This window comes from Necator americanus, chromosome V, assembly GCF_031761385.1.
Source record: "Necator americanus strain Aroian chromosome V, whole genome shotgun sequence".
NCBI lineage: Eukaryota > Metazoa > Nematoda > Chromadorea > Rhabditida > Ancylostomatidae > Necator > Necator americanus.
This window is the reverse complement of record NC_087375.1, coordinates 2,896,411-2,909,530: the sequence shown is the minus strand read 5'-3', so window position 1 is coordinate 2,909,530 and position 13,120 is coordinate 2,896,411. Positions and strand designations below refer to the sequence as shown.

Sequence of the window (13,120 nt, the reverse complement as noted above, 5' to 3'; positions counted from 1 at the left end):
TTATCTCTCAAACTGTAATGATCGATTCAAACACCACATTTCCTTATACGAAAGTTCGATTAAATAAATAGATGAACCTACTTCCTCAACATCAGCACAAAGAAAAGGAATGAGACATGTGGCTTATCTAAAACTGATCACATTATCTTCTGAAATAAAACTAGAAGTTAATTAACACTAGCGTCACGGGGTACAGCAAGGAAAAATTATTCAACAGTGGCGACTTGGGAAATAGGAGGAGAAAAATTAAGCCGACAATTAGGGCAACAACATAACATTCATCTATGTGAACCAATTTCGTGAAGAATACAAAATGAAACAATAATTCTTCATAAGCACTTGTGAATAAGCTAAAGTAAGCCTTGCAAACGAATCGTTACATATTTACAAATATACAAGTATTTACAAAATAAGGGAAAGTAGAGCCAGTATAGTAAATAAAACTGTCTGAATAATAAGCTCATTTCGAGAACAATCTTTCTGTCAATGTAGAAAAAACAAATTTGTGAGGCACCACAATGTTCACATCACCACTGTCAATCTACCATCGAAAGAGGTCACGTTCTCTGAAATTATGTTGTAGAGTGAGTGTAAAACATAGAGCATTGACGTCCAATGTGATGGTCCCTTTCCACAGAACGAGAAATCCCGCTGGAACCCATTCCTACCCTCTTATTTTAGTGTAATACTTAATGAATAAGGTAGGTAGGTAGATGGTTTTAGCTCTATTAGTTCTGCGGTCTAAAACATTCCTAAGATCTTAGTTGTAGGGATTTAATTTCTCTCGATTTTTTTTCTTTGTATAAGTGTGTACGATAAGCAGTCATAACACTATAAAGATCTTTTCTTGTTGGTTCAGTAGCACCTTTTGATCCCAGGTCATCACCTCCAAAAATTCAATTTGTAGGAACTGAATTTCTGCCCCATTTTTCGTGCGATAGTGAACAGCTAGCGTTCCTTCCGGAAGAATTTTTTGGATTTCGCTACGCCTACGATCACAACAAAGCGCCAATGATGCATGTTTACAAGAAGAAATGAAAGAAAAAATCGAAACTATACAAATTTAACAGCAAAGCAATGGTTTTCATAGACTATTTTACGAGAAGAAAATGGACAACCATTAAGAACAAAAAGGAAGCACGGTGCAGTTGCGTAAACGGTTGCGCTCGGAGCGCTGCGGTGGAGCATAGCAGTTAGGATCGAGTGAGGACTACTGCTACCACCATTCATTGCTGCAGTACGGGACGGTCCCACTTCGATTCCAACCGCTAACTCGACCGCGCCGCTTCGAGCACAACCGCTTACGCAACCGCATCGTGCTTTACGTCTTGTTGACTCGGTTATTTGTGTATGTATATTTCTATATGGGTATGTTTATGTGTACATTTGTGTATGCATATGTGTATGCCATGTCTGAAGTTAACGGTGTATAGTTTTCATGCAGTGTATGATAAAATTTTAGCTGTATTCGTTGAATGAAATAGCAGTATTTTGCAAAGGGATGATTTAGAACTTAAAAGGAGCTGGAAATTACGTAAGGATATTTCTGCAGCGAAATCCATCGATTTGAAAATCGAAGGTTCTACAGCCCCTGACTCTTTCAAAAATATTTATCTTCATTTCTTAATGTATACAAGTTAAGCATTGATATCGGTTAATACTATCAATCTAAACATTAACTTTACTGAATGTTACTGTCACTACCTTTCGCAGAATATACGCGTACTTACGTATATCACATTACAAATACATCATTATTATATATTTGTATTTGATTCTTTATTAATTACATTATGAACCATTGCAACTAGGTAACACAAATTATCTTACGTTCCATTGTTTGTTTTGAACAAATCGAATTGTTTTATTTCATTAAGACAATTTGCAAGAAAGTTACTGATTTTCTTTTGGAATTTTGTCACCGCAAAAAATCGATAGGAACTCTAACCTTTGGTTCTGCAAAGATCCACGCCGGACGCGGATTTTTGGCGTTGATAATCCTCTAATACTCTCACTGAAGTTGGTCGCATCTGCGTATTCAGGGATTCATCAACCGAGCCAAGCATTGACTTAGCCAGTTAAGCAACTATATTTTAGAGATGGAAAGGACTTTTAATCTTTACAAGATACACTTGATCAGAGGAATAAATTGAAATGCTACGATCATGTTTGTAACCTTCTTCGTTGCAGTCTTCTTCGCATCCAAAAAACACATACAAATGAAGGACTTCAAAAAGTGTTAAATAAGTGACATAAATGCCAAATTTATGAAAGGGTAAAGAAGATAGATCATCGTACAAACCGTCTACTTAGTTGTTGTTGTTGGAGATCTGCTCCTCTCTATTGGCCACATATCGATAGGAATAACACCTTCACAGACGCCAAACTCATTGTCTGATGAATCAGTAGAGTCTGAAATTCGAGTAATTCGAACTCAACTGAAAAACTGCACATAAATAACCGATGTTGGGATAAAGAAGCCTACCAGTATTCCTCTTCACACGCTTTCTTGGTTCTTCATTTTCATCGTCACTAGATGCGCCGGCTTCTTCCACATCATTTCCCATATCCCGAGAAACCGACGGTAAAACCTCATCACCATTATCCGTTGCTTGTCTTTCAGAATTTCTGATCATTCTCCAACGACGTCGACGAAATGCTAAAATAAAAAGAATACAGTGATAATGTGGCAATCAACCACATCCAATCGAAGTAAACGTGATAAATTGAGCGAAGATTCCCTACATCCCATCATTTACCTCGCAGTGCTCCACGCGAAGTGCCTTCGTCTTCAGCGTCACCTTCTCTCACATCCGCTCCACCACGTGAAATATCGTCATCATGCCCTTCATTGCCGCTACCCTCATCAGATGTCTCCAAACCCATAAGATGAGCACGGAGTCCTTCCAAATCAACGTTAACGACATAGCTATCTGTAATCGCAAACAAGAAACTTTAGATCAAAACATCTCAATAGCAAAGAGAGATTGGAAAAGTGAATGTACACATGATGATACATTTGGATTAAAGTAAACAGAGAGCTCAAGTTCTCACCAGTTTCCTCATCAGGAGAGTCGTCCACATGCATCCTTGCAATCTGGAAAAGAATTTCATTTTACTTTTCATGAATCTTGTAAACACTGGTACTTTTAGTTGTTCTGGCAAAGTACACCGCGCACACTGTAGACAACAAACAATCCCCACATATCCGCATCATAGCTGCTCTCTCTATGCGTTGCATTTCACCCATGTTAATCAATGGTTGAGAGTCAATCTCACAAAAATAGAATCCAGAAATTGTTTGAAATACTGGATTTTGCAAATCTTAGAACGCAAATAACACTCTTCTTACACAGTAACTACATGATTCACATGGAATACACGCAATACATTATATCTGCATGGAAAAAAAAGTACAAAAACGAAGTTTCGAAAGCATTTTTTAAAAGGTGTCACAAGTTCTAATACGAAAAATTAAAAAATGATCCTAAGCGGATTAGCTTCCCTCGGGATTTCGCAAGGATTGCGGCAAAAACGCTGGACGTGTTAAAAACATAACATGTTAAACACGTCCATAACATGATCAAAACGAAATGAACCACGTTGCAGTTTGCGTAAGCGGCTGCGTTCGAAGGGAGCGGTGGAACGTAGCGATCAGGGTCGAGAGAGGAGCCTTGTCGGCACCATTCTCCATTGCAGCTCACGATGGTCCCACCTGGATTCCAACACTACTATATTTAAATGAACCACTACTGCATGTCTAAGCCTCCTCAGTATCACTATAATTCTGTCTAGATACCAGTGATCTTTATCATATATCGTTCTACACAAGAAGGTTATTAATTCCTTGCTAGTCCCAGGAACCGGTGCTGCTGCTAGTAAATTGGATCCGTGCATTCGTATCCTAAGACTTAACATATCAGCTGAACTGCCTTTTAACAGTGCCTTCAAGTCTTTCATTTCACAATATCTTCACTTCAGCATGACGAAACGATGAGCTTTTGCCAAAGATTTCATTCTCTCGTTAATGATCAACCCATCCCCCAGTACATTTTATTGCGATGGGAATGGTTTTTACTGTGACGAGAGTGTAAGAAAACAAAATATTTTACATCTACATCACAAGAGAAATTCATGAATTATGAAGAGTTCAAATCTTCTGAATTTTTCCGGTTTTCTAGCCTGAAACTTCGCCTTCTGACCATATTAGGGAGAAAGTCTTCATGTGATTTTGTGACTTAATCGGGGGATTAACACAACAAGACGTAGTTCCCCACGGTTTCCCTTTTCCCCTTCGCCCACCGTTGTCGTCCTTGAACATAACTCTGCCCAATCTCTTCGAACTACAATAACAGCTCGCATAAAATCCACCCATTCGTCATTGTTCCATATCCTGCGAGAGTTACTACTCGCATGAACTGTCTATCGACACCGAGTGAGTCGAGTACCTTCGTTACAATGCCTGATAGTTCAGCAAAGAAACGGAGAGTTGTTATCAAAGATTATATGCTCCCTCTGGGTATTTGACTTATCATGTTATGAGCTTCGTGAAGGACGACGCTACCGTTTTGTAATGATTGTATAACTTCCACCATAGAAGCGTACAACTTATGTAGCTCATACGTGCTCATAGCGTATACTCAACTTAGCACAAGAAGGCTCATCGCAAGCTGGTAGCGATCAAATCCGTTTACGCGGCTATTGTACCTCTCATAACACTATCATGATTAGCCCAACGTGATTCCTTCAGACTGTTCTACCGCAAGTAGTATTATTTCCCACTGTAACATCATTTCACAAAGACATGATACAAGACCGAATTTTCTTAAATATTTAGTACCGAATACGAGGTATAACACTCTTGTAAAGGGCTAATTTCTGTGTAAAAATAAATAGGACTAAAATATATTCTCTTCTGAACTCTCAGTTTCTTTCAGTGTGAGCACTATGCTCGGAATTTCAACTAAATCTAGAGATGAATTAAAAACTAGCTCCAAAGCAACAACATGGATCACACTTTAACCGATTAATATTAAAATGCAAAACGAATTGTATATTCGTTATTAGCACCTCGGGTTTTGCCACCAGACAAGTTTCAAAAAAACTATAAGGAATCCACTACCTACAAACTTAGTACTGTAACAGCAGAAATATGGTGTCAGGTGCTAAATGAATATTATATTCATTATCACCATCAAGAGAAATCCGTTATGGATCAATTGATCGAAAAATAGAGTTCTCTGAGATTTTCAGATGAATCAACTGGAACTGTCCCGATCTGAATTACAGTAAGATATAGTCAGTGTCGTCCCCTCTAAAATACATCAAACGATGATGAATACTAACGCTGTCAAGTTGATCGAAGTAGTTGAGCATGTTCAGATCTTCTGCTGTGTCATCGGCTACCAATCCTTCATCAAAACTTATTTCGGAAAGGAATGTTTTCTTGACACGAATACGAGGTTTATCGTAAGAATACGGAATGGGTACCGAGCTCCACACCTAAAATGAAACCAAACAGAAAGTACACCATTCATGCAGCGTTCGATGAGACGTCAGAAAGTAAGAAACCAATATTAAAGTTCGAGAAAGAGATAAAGATTACCTTCACAATCTTCTCCACTCCACACGAGGTAATTATTCTATTAGAGGGACTATATCTGACATGGTTCACAATTGATCGATGACCTTTCAAAACAAAGGACGCCTTGGTAATGCTTGCGTTCTGTCCTAAAGTATTTAATAAGTACAAACACGTATGCACACAGCGAGTGTGTTCAACCAGTTGAGCGCATTGCTCCTTCGATTTGAGCAGAACGTAGGGTAAGCTAGTTGTGTGAAGCAGAAAAAAAAGTGTGTTACACGCCACACTTACTCGGCTGAACACATTAACTATTTACATTCGACCATAGTGTTTCTAAAAGAAACAAACTGACATTTTTCTATAGAGAGTGAGTTGGAAATATAAGCAAGTATGCACTCAAGGTCTTAAAAATTGATGTTCTTTTTCACCATACTACATTTTTATAACCTAAGAAAAACATCTATATAAGCTACTGTCATTGAGATTGTAATTAGCGCAACTGTTCATATTCAGCAAAAACGGCCAATCCTATCTAGTAATCAGTACTGCGAATTTAAACTACGACAAATTCCGAGTTGAAATCATGGGTTTCAACCTTGGTTAGAAGATCAACTCTACTATCTCCTATCCAAAATTTTACAAAAAAGTTCAACCATGCACCAACCTTCTGATCCTTCATACTCGGGAAGTTGCCATGCATAAATGTTAAAATCATCACTACCAGTCATCACTGTATTGTCATCCATAAATGTTACCGACTTGATGGTGTGAACATTACTGTAATTCGGATCCCTGAGCTCCACGCAGGAGTGAGTAGCAAGCTAAAAAAAACAGCAGAAATTCGTGGGAAGTCAGGTTGTAAAAGTACATGCTGTAAACAAGAAATAAACATGAGAATGACTGTGTAAATTACATCTATATAAGTTGGATCAGAATGAGACTGTAGTGCAGCAAGTGCTGTCCCTGTCGAATTCCATTCCACGTAAATAGCCTCCTTCACCAAATTTCTCAGATCCAGTAGTGGTCTAAAGAGCAGCAAAATGTGATGATGAGGTGTACTCTATTACCGATAAGTAATATGATCCTTGAAAAACTACGCTTTAATCGACATATCTGTTAGATTACTTGTTGGGGTTGCGTCGCATATGGAAGTCTGATTGTTACCTGCACGTGGTGGCACCGCTTTCACTAAACCCAATCAGGAATCTGATATTAGACAGTAAAGACATCCTCGCTCAGCACATCAGATCGACATCTGTATGTACTGAGTGGGGATGTCTTGGCGAGGATGTCTAGAAGTCAAGATCTTGTGTGTGTCATATATCAACTTCATTATTGAAATTTGCTCAGTCTACAGCAATGACATCATCTATGTGAAGGGCCCGACAAGGTGCGAATCTTCCCAAAACACTCAGCGCCGCAGAACACAGTGAGAAAATTGGAACAGGCTAAGAAAGAGGTGGAAATTCCCAGATGGTAGTTACACTAGTCTCGTTTTGTTTATAACACCACGCCTCCAACAATGTCTTCGTATTCTGTAATCATACAAGAATGTTGTTCACTGATGCCTGCTCGCTGGAACTCCATTTTAAAAAATCTGACTGTTGGAAACTCCCCCTTTTTATATCCTTTGTGATGGTCACTTGGTACTGCTCTTTTTACCGACAGTCGTTGAAACATATTCTGAATAAGTCCATCCTAATTATATTTTCTTCCGCGAATACGACAGCGTCTCTGGTCTTTTGCCGGTAATGAAAGGTAAAATTCCGAATTTCCTCTTTTACTTGCGTGAACTTGGAATCCTAAGACCACCTTATCAATGGGTTGCTGATGATTTGACGTTGACCGCACTCTTCCGCTATCTCCTACTTAAAAAGCGTAGCGTTGAGTGTAGTGTTGACGAAATGGCCATTCACAGAACCGCGCCTTTCACTTTTTGGTTAAAACTAACGCCGGTTGACGGTTTTTCGTATTGGTCTTGCATTATGCTAGATCGAGATCTCGCTACATTTCATATACCTATACAACGTACTTCCTGCGATTCCGAAGATCATAAAGGCGAATACCACAGTTTGAAGCAGTTGCAAAGAAGAGCGCATTGGCTGGATTGTACTGACCACGAAATAGTTGACCTGAAAAATATGGAGACATAAAACCGACAAATATGCATACTAAAACAAATTAGGGTCTGTTACGTAACCCAAGCAAATCTAAAGGATTGCAAATCTTCGACTCCATCAAGTCTATCGCTTCAACGACATTACACAGCTTTTGGGGTTTGTTAAGGTCCTCAAATGTCTCAAATGCAAATGTCTTCATTTAGTGCGGCATCCTACGGTATAACTTGTTGCGCGATAGAACGCGAGCGATTCCGTCGTTCAACGTTCGCAGTTATACTAATATAACTAAGACAAGCAGCGGATGCTCCCCATCTTGCGTTCTCTAGGAGATAGAGGATGAGGGACCCACGCCATTTTGACGCCGTGGATTTGCAACCCACGACCTCAAAACCCTCCTGAAATAGGAAAGTAACTATACAAATGACAATAAGTCAAATTAAAATTTGTCATACCTTCATCAACGAGACAGAATGATCCCTCTTTACTTTCTCTACGATCATAGAAAGATACTATTCCGCTTTCGCGAGAAGCTGCTACGATGTTGATGTCGATAGGCTAGAATTATAACAATAGTAAGAATTAGAACATGTTTCTTATTGTTGAAACCAGCTTATCCGGAGACCCTCACTTATAAAATAGCCTTTTCCAAATACAAATGCTAAACAAACGGAGAGGCCGACGGTAACTGGTAATGTTATGCAGGTTCCGACTTTAGTAGGTAAATCTGTAGACATTCACATAAATTCAAAAGACCTGCTCAAGGGCAGAGATGAAAATGTAGCACTCCATCAAGCTTGAAAACAGATAAAAATCTTGGTATAATAATGCCATTAGTTCACATTTCAACAAAGAGAGGAAAATATATGAAATATTAATTATGTATTTGGTAAAGGAGCAACTAGCTTTCACTTCAGACTATAATATCAGCCCGGCGATAAACTCAAACGAGTTGCTGAATAAAGACCAACTAATCTTCATAAGTAACAGTAAACAACAATAGGATTATGAAAGAAGACAAATACAAACTTTACAAAACTGAGTTTAAAAAACTCACGTTCGCAGAAATACTGTAAACCGGATGACGTTCTTCATGTATGCTCAAGGGTTTATGAGAAACGATATCATGACGTACAACTACCCCATCATTTCCACCGGAGAACAACTCATTACCGCTGAAAGAAGTGCAACCATTACGCAAATAAATATAAGTATTGCAAAAGGAAAACAATATTAAACTAACTCAAGAGAAAATTGATAGCAAAATATGTTTGAGTGATGAGTTCGCTCCATCACAATCGCGGGTTTAGGAGCCTCTTCTAACACCAGGTCCGCAACTCGCCAAACAAAAACACGCATATCATCGCCACCTACATAAAATTCTATAAGAAAGGCAACAAAAAGTAGTGAGGTAGGATGAGAAAGGCCATAAGGCACAAATAAAACGAAAAGAAATCTTGCAGAAGAACTTGTGCTACACTTGAGCCTTCTTAGGCAAAACCTCGTCTGAACCGAGCATGCAATACCACGTCATAATCGAAAACTCGTCTAAATGGGGAAGCTTGGTCATTACTCATTTAACACTTATTCAACAGCAACGGATAGCACCCTATTACATAATTTGCAGTAGCACTCCCTCTTTCAGAAAAAGGCAGAAAAGAAATGAATTTTTCCTCAAAAAACGATAAAGAAAAGTACGGTCCGCCTCCGACGTCTAATTTTTAGAGCCAAAAAAAAACAAAAAGGGGGCTGTATGTTTAAGCATTGCTCCTTCTCTATAAACGGGACTAATCTCAGTTCTAGCGGTTTTATCTTCTCGATCAAATGAGAAAATTAAATGGTGTCAAAAATGTCTTGTTTTGTCTAGTGAAACACACTGTATCAGGAAATTAACGTAGTGTGGAGACTTGATGGAAAACCTAGATTCAGGATGTAGATTACGCAAATGAGCGTGGTCCAGCTCATATTTCCCATAATCGTCCTAAAAACAATAGGAAACATTCCTACAAGCTGGATTGGAACGCGCCGCAATCGTGCACGTGCCATATCCACGAGCGAGCGATCGAGAATCAATGAGATTTCCTCAGCAGCTTATTCATGTAAAAGCACTAATAATAAATAGGCTGAGGCCGAAGCGTGTACGGGGGTCGCGTTCTAACCTCGTAGCAACTAAGCCGGTTTTTTAGAACGATTAGGTGAAATTGAGTGGGGCCACGCTCAGATTCCTAATCAACACCTCGAACTTTATGTTTCCCACCACTCCTGCACACTACTAGAATTACGTGATGCGCTGCCTTTGCCACTCTACTTCAATTATCTAAGAAAACAGAAAAAAATAAAAGAAAAATTGCAACAATTGTAGCGCGAGAAGTCTTTTTTCAATTAGAGTGTTTAGTGCAGCTGTTGACGTTTCCCCGACTACAACAACTGGACACATAGCATCTCGTAGGCATTTGGGAAGAAATCTACAGGAGTTTCTTTACCGTTCAATCTGTACAAGCACAACCGCGGCTACGAGAAACGTGGGTCATATGCCAAGCGCAGCGTAATGATCTGTAACGGCTGTTTGTCGAATTCAGAGAATTCCTATTGGGGTTTCCTCATAACGTACAGACTCTAGTTTCTAAATTCGCACTATCAATCAAAAACTCAAAGAACTAACCGCTAGCAAGCAACACTTCGTTCTTGTTGAACTCTACCGCATTCACGCAACCTGTGTGTCCCAATATATCCTTTTGATGCACAACAGTACCCTCTTTCCTACCAATACGGAAAATATCGTCCTGAAAATGAAAGAAAATCAAGGGCTATGGATTGCCACATCCTTTTCCAGTAACCATTATCACCACCGAAAAAACATCATAGATTTTTTTTAACAAATTCAAGACTACCTGTCCCTATCCATTTTTCCAAAATTTAAATGAGATCAGTAGTATATAGTAATCTAGTCATTTCGCAGAGCAAAACTTTTTGTACAAATACTTCCAAAAGTTCCACCTAGGAACTGTTTCTTCCAACGACTTCTGTTGCAATGGGCAACCTTGCCCCCAACTCCCACATCTGCGATTCGTCGAAAACCCATTCGGAGGAATCGCAGGCGTGGGTTGGGCACAATGGTTGCGCATTGCAACACAAGCCATCGTAAGAAACAGCGTTCCGGGGTCGGCCGTTCACACTGGTGGAGGGACAGATGAACTGAATCACCCTCTTCCCCACAATCAACGACCCCGTATAGGCATCACCCGGCTGAAACCTGTACCATCTCAGATTTGTGAGGTGATGCTCTTAAATCTAAGTAGCTTTACCCTCAAATGACTCTGCTTCAAAGACTTATGACTTACTTATACCATCTGCGCGTTCAATTGGGCGAGTAGAGAGATTGTCTGAGAAGGACAAAAACACTGACTTGACACATTGGCCGGCCCCCGCAAGTCATTATAAGACTGTAGGTGCGTTCCAAACCCTCAAGCGATTCCGAATTGAAGTAGTAGGCGCATCCCCATGGGGGTTGAACAACGACCTGCACCTTTCTCTCAGGAATGGTACAACAAAATAAGGGAAATTAATGGTTAGCAGAACTACATTTCTTTCTATACAGCATTATAATAGCCAGGAGAAAGTTTCTATTTTTCTCGGCTAGTTTCTATTTTTATGAAACTGTATATAAACCTGTCTACAGCCTACAGCCCGGAGAAGATCGAAGAAGACTGTTCATGGGAAACGGATACTGTCTGGTGCCGCAATAAAGTGAATATATTCAAATTCGCCGGCGTATGTCTAAATCGGAAAATCAATAATGGAGGGTGACCCAACTTCAGAACTGAAAGAAACAAGCAGCTCGCGTCTTTAGCTCCTCCAAATCCACCGCGAAATGCTGAGATCGTCACTGAACTCTTCGAAAAGGTAATAGCAGAAAAGGACTTGAAATCTTATTCTACGTCACCGACTGCAGACCAGTGCTGAAGAGGATAAGATCAGTTGGCACCCGTGGACAAGAGCGGTCAAACATCAACCTTGGAGATTAAATCGACTGCGCTTCACGATTTAATCCGCAGAACGTCCGTTAAGCACAAGGATTCGGCCCCAGAGCTGAATCTTGCTAAGCTCCTCTACGGTATCCTTCGACTTCGACAAATTTAAAGACAGGACACCACGAATCTGGCGTGGTGAAAAAATCCACAGGAAAAGCTAGAGATGGGGTCTTGGATTGCGGGATCCGGGGAGGTCCCACTCATCTCTTCCCTATCAAGGAAAAAAACGGCGTGTGTACCGCTTTACTTCCTGGAAGGTACATTAGGATTTCTAGATACACGTTCCGGTCCCCTCAGCAGTCTAGTCATTGGTTTCACTTGAATAGACTGGTGAGAAGACCTCATTAATCTTCAAGCGCTTGCACGTGGATGCGGCGCAAGCATAAGGGTGGTGCGTTGCAATTGAAATCGTCGTAAAAAAGCGGCGTCTTCCACACCGTCTTTTACGGCGATTTCAAAGAGATGAAAGGAACCATCCCGGATCCCGCAATCTACAACCTTGCTTTAGCTTTTCCCACGTATTCCCTCATCAGATTCAGTGTATGCTGCCTACAACCCATAAGGCGATTGTTTCTTCCAAAGAATAGAACGAATAGTACTCTTATGGCCTGCAAGACTGCGACTTCTGTGATGTTCAGAAAGCCTTCAAGTATTTATGAATTTATGAGCTTTGCAGGAACGTCATCACCGTGTATCCCTACCCAAGGAGTTCATCCCACTGCTCTTCGCTCTTCTTCGCTAACCATTTTGATGAGCAACTCTACTCTTCCTATCCATCGAACACACTATGGCAACTACCGTAGACAGACTCTTCACGACGAGGAAATTCGTCAGTGCTTTGACTCTCTGAAGCGAACAAAACTCCTCGGAAACTTCAGTGATTCTAGTTCCTTAAAAACGTCCATAGGTGCGATAGGGAAGAGCCCGACTCTCCTCAATTGAAGCGAATCTAGTTCATGGGGCGCAGTTGAAGTGATGAGATCACGTCGCCAGCAAATCATTCAAAAGTGAAGGGGATCTCTTCGCCAACCGTCCAAAAATGAAGGGAATCGAAGCACAGGCTCCGATTATCACATCTATGACAACTTCCTGTTAATTCTGCTAACGTAGGGACGTTCCCGCGTTTCTTTCATCAAAAATTGCTCCTTTAGTAAAGCTTTAAGAAACTGATGATATGACATGACAAGAACAAAAAAGGAAACCTTATAATGAACGAAAGAAAAGCTTACATGTGGATCCCCTAAATGTCCTCTAATAGTTCCGATTCGGACGTTTTCAACAAAAGTGACAGTGTTCCATCTTTGACATGATGAGGTGCGCTCCTCAACGTTGTTCGTGTCCGGTGCACAACCATCAAGTCCCGTAGATGACATAGTTTAATTTTCAAG

At 40.2% G+C, this 13,120-nt stretch overlaps 1 protein-coding gene across 3 annotated transcripts; it reads right to left on the bottom strand.

Moving 5' to 3' along the window:
- Positions 1–522: 522 nt before the first annotated feature.
- RB195_012771 (uncharacterized protein) lies at positions 523–13,105 on the bottom strand (the record flags this gene model as incomplete). 3 transcript variants are annotated; one of them, XM_064202304.1, is made up of 16 exons in its annotated part: positions 523–566; positions 2,303–2,308; positions 2,371–2,412; positions 2,486–2,659; positions 2,760–2,933; positions 3,055–3,097; positions 5,347–5,502; positions 5,606–5,730; positions 6,249–6,405; positions 6,498–6,609; positions 7,617–7,716; positions 8,157–8,259; positions 8,759–8,876; positions 8,945–9,071; positions 10,364–10,484; positions 12,962–13,105. In XM_064202304.1, the coding sequence occupies 16 exons, from the start codon at positions 13,103–13,105 to the stop codon at positions 523–525; spliced, it is 1,746 nt and encodes a 581-aa protein (XP_064058183.1). The 3 variants fall into 3 exon arrangements, with proteins under 3 accessions (XP_064058183.1, XP_064058184.1, XP_064058185.1); XM_064202302.1 differs by lacking the exon at positions 523–566 and having other exon boundaries at positions 2,306–2,412; XM_064202303.1 differs by lacking the exons at positions 523–566; positions 2,303–2,308; positions 2,371–2,412; ... (1 more) ...; positions 2,760–2,933; positions 3,055–3,097 and adding an exon at positions 5,216–5,278.
- Positions 13,106–13,120: the final 15 nt, after the last annotated feature.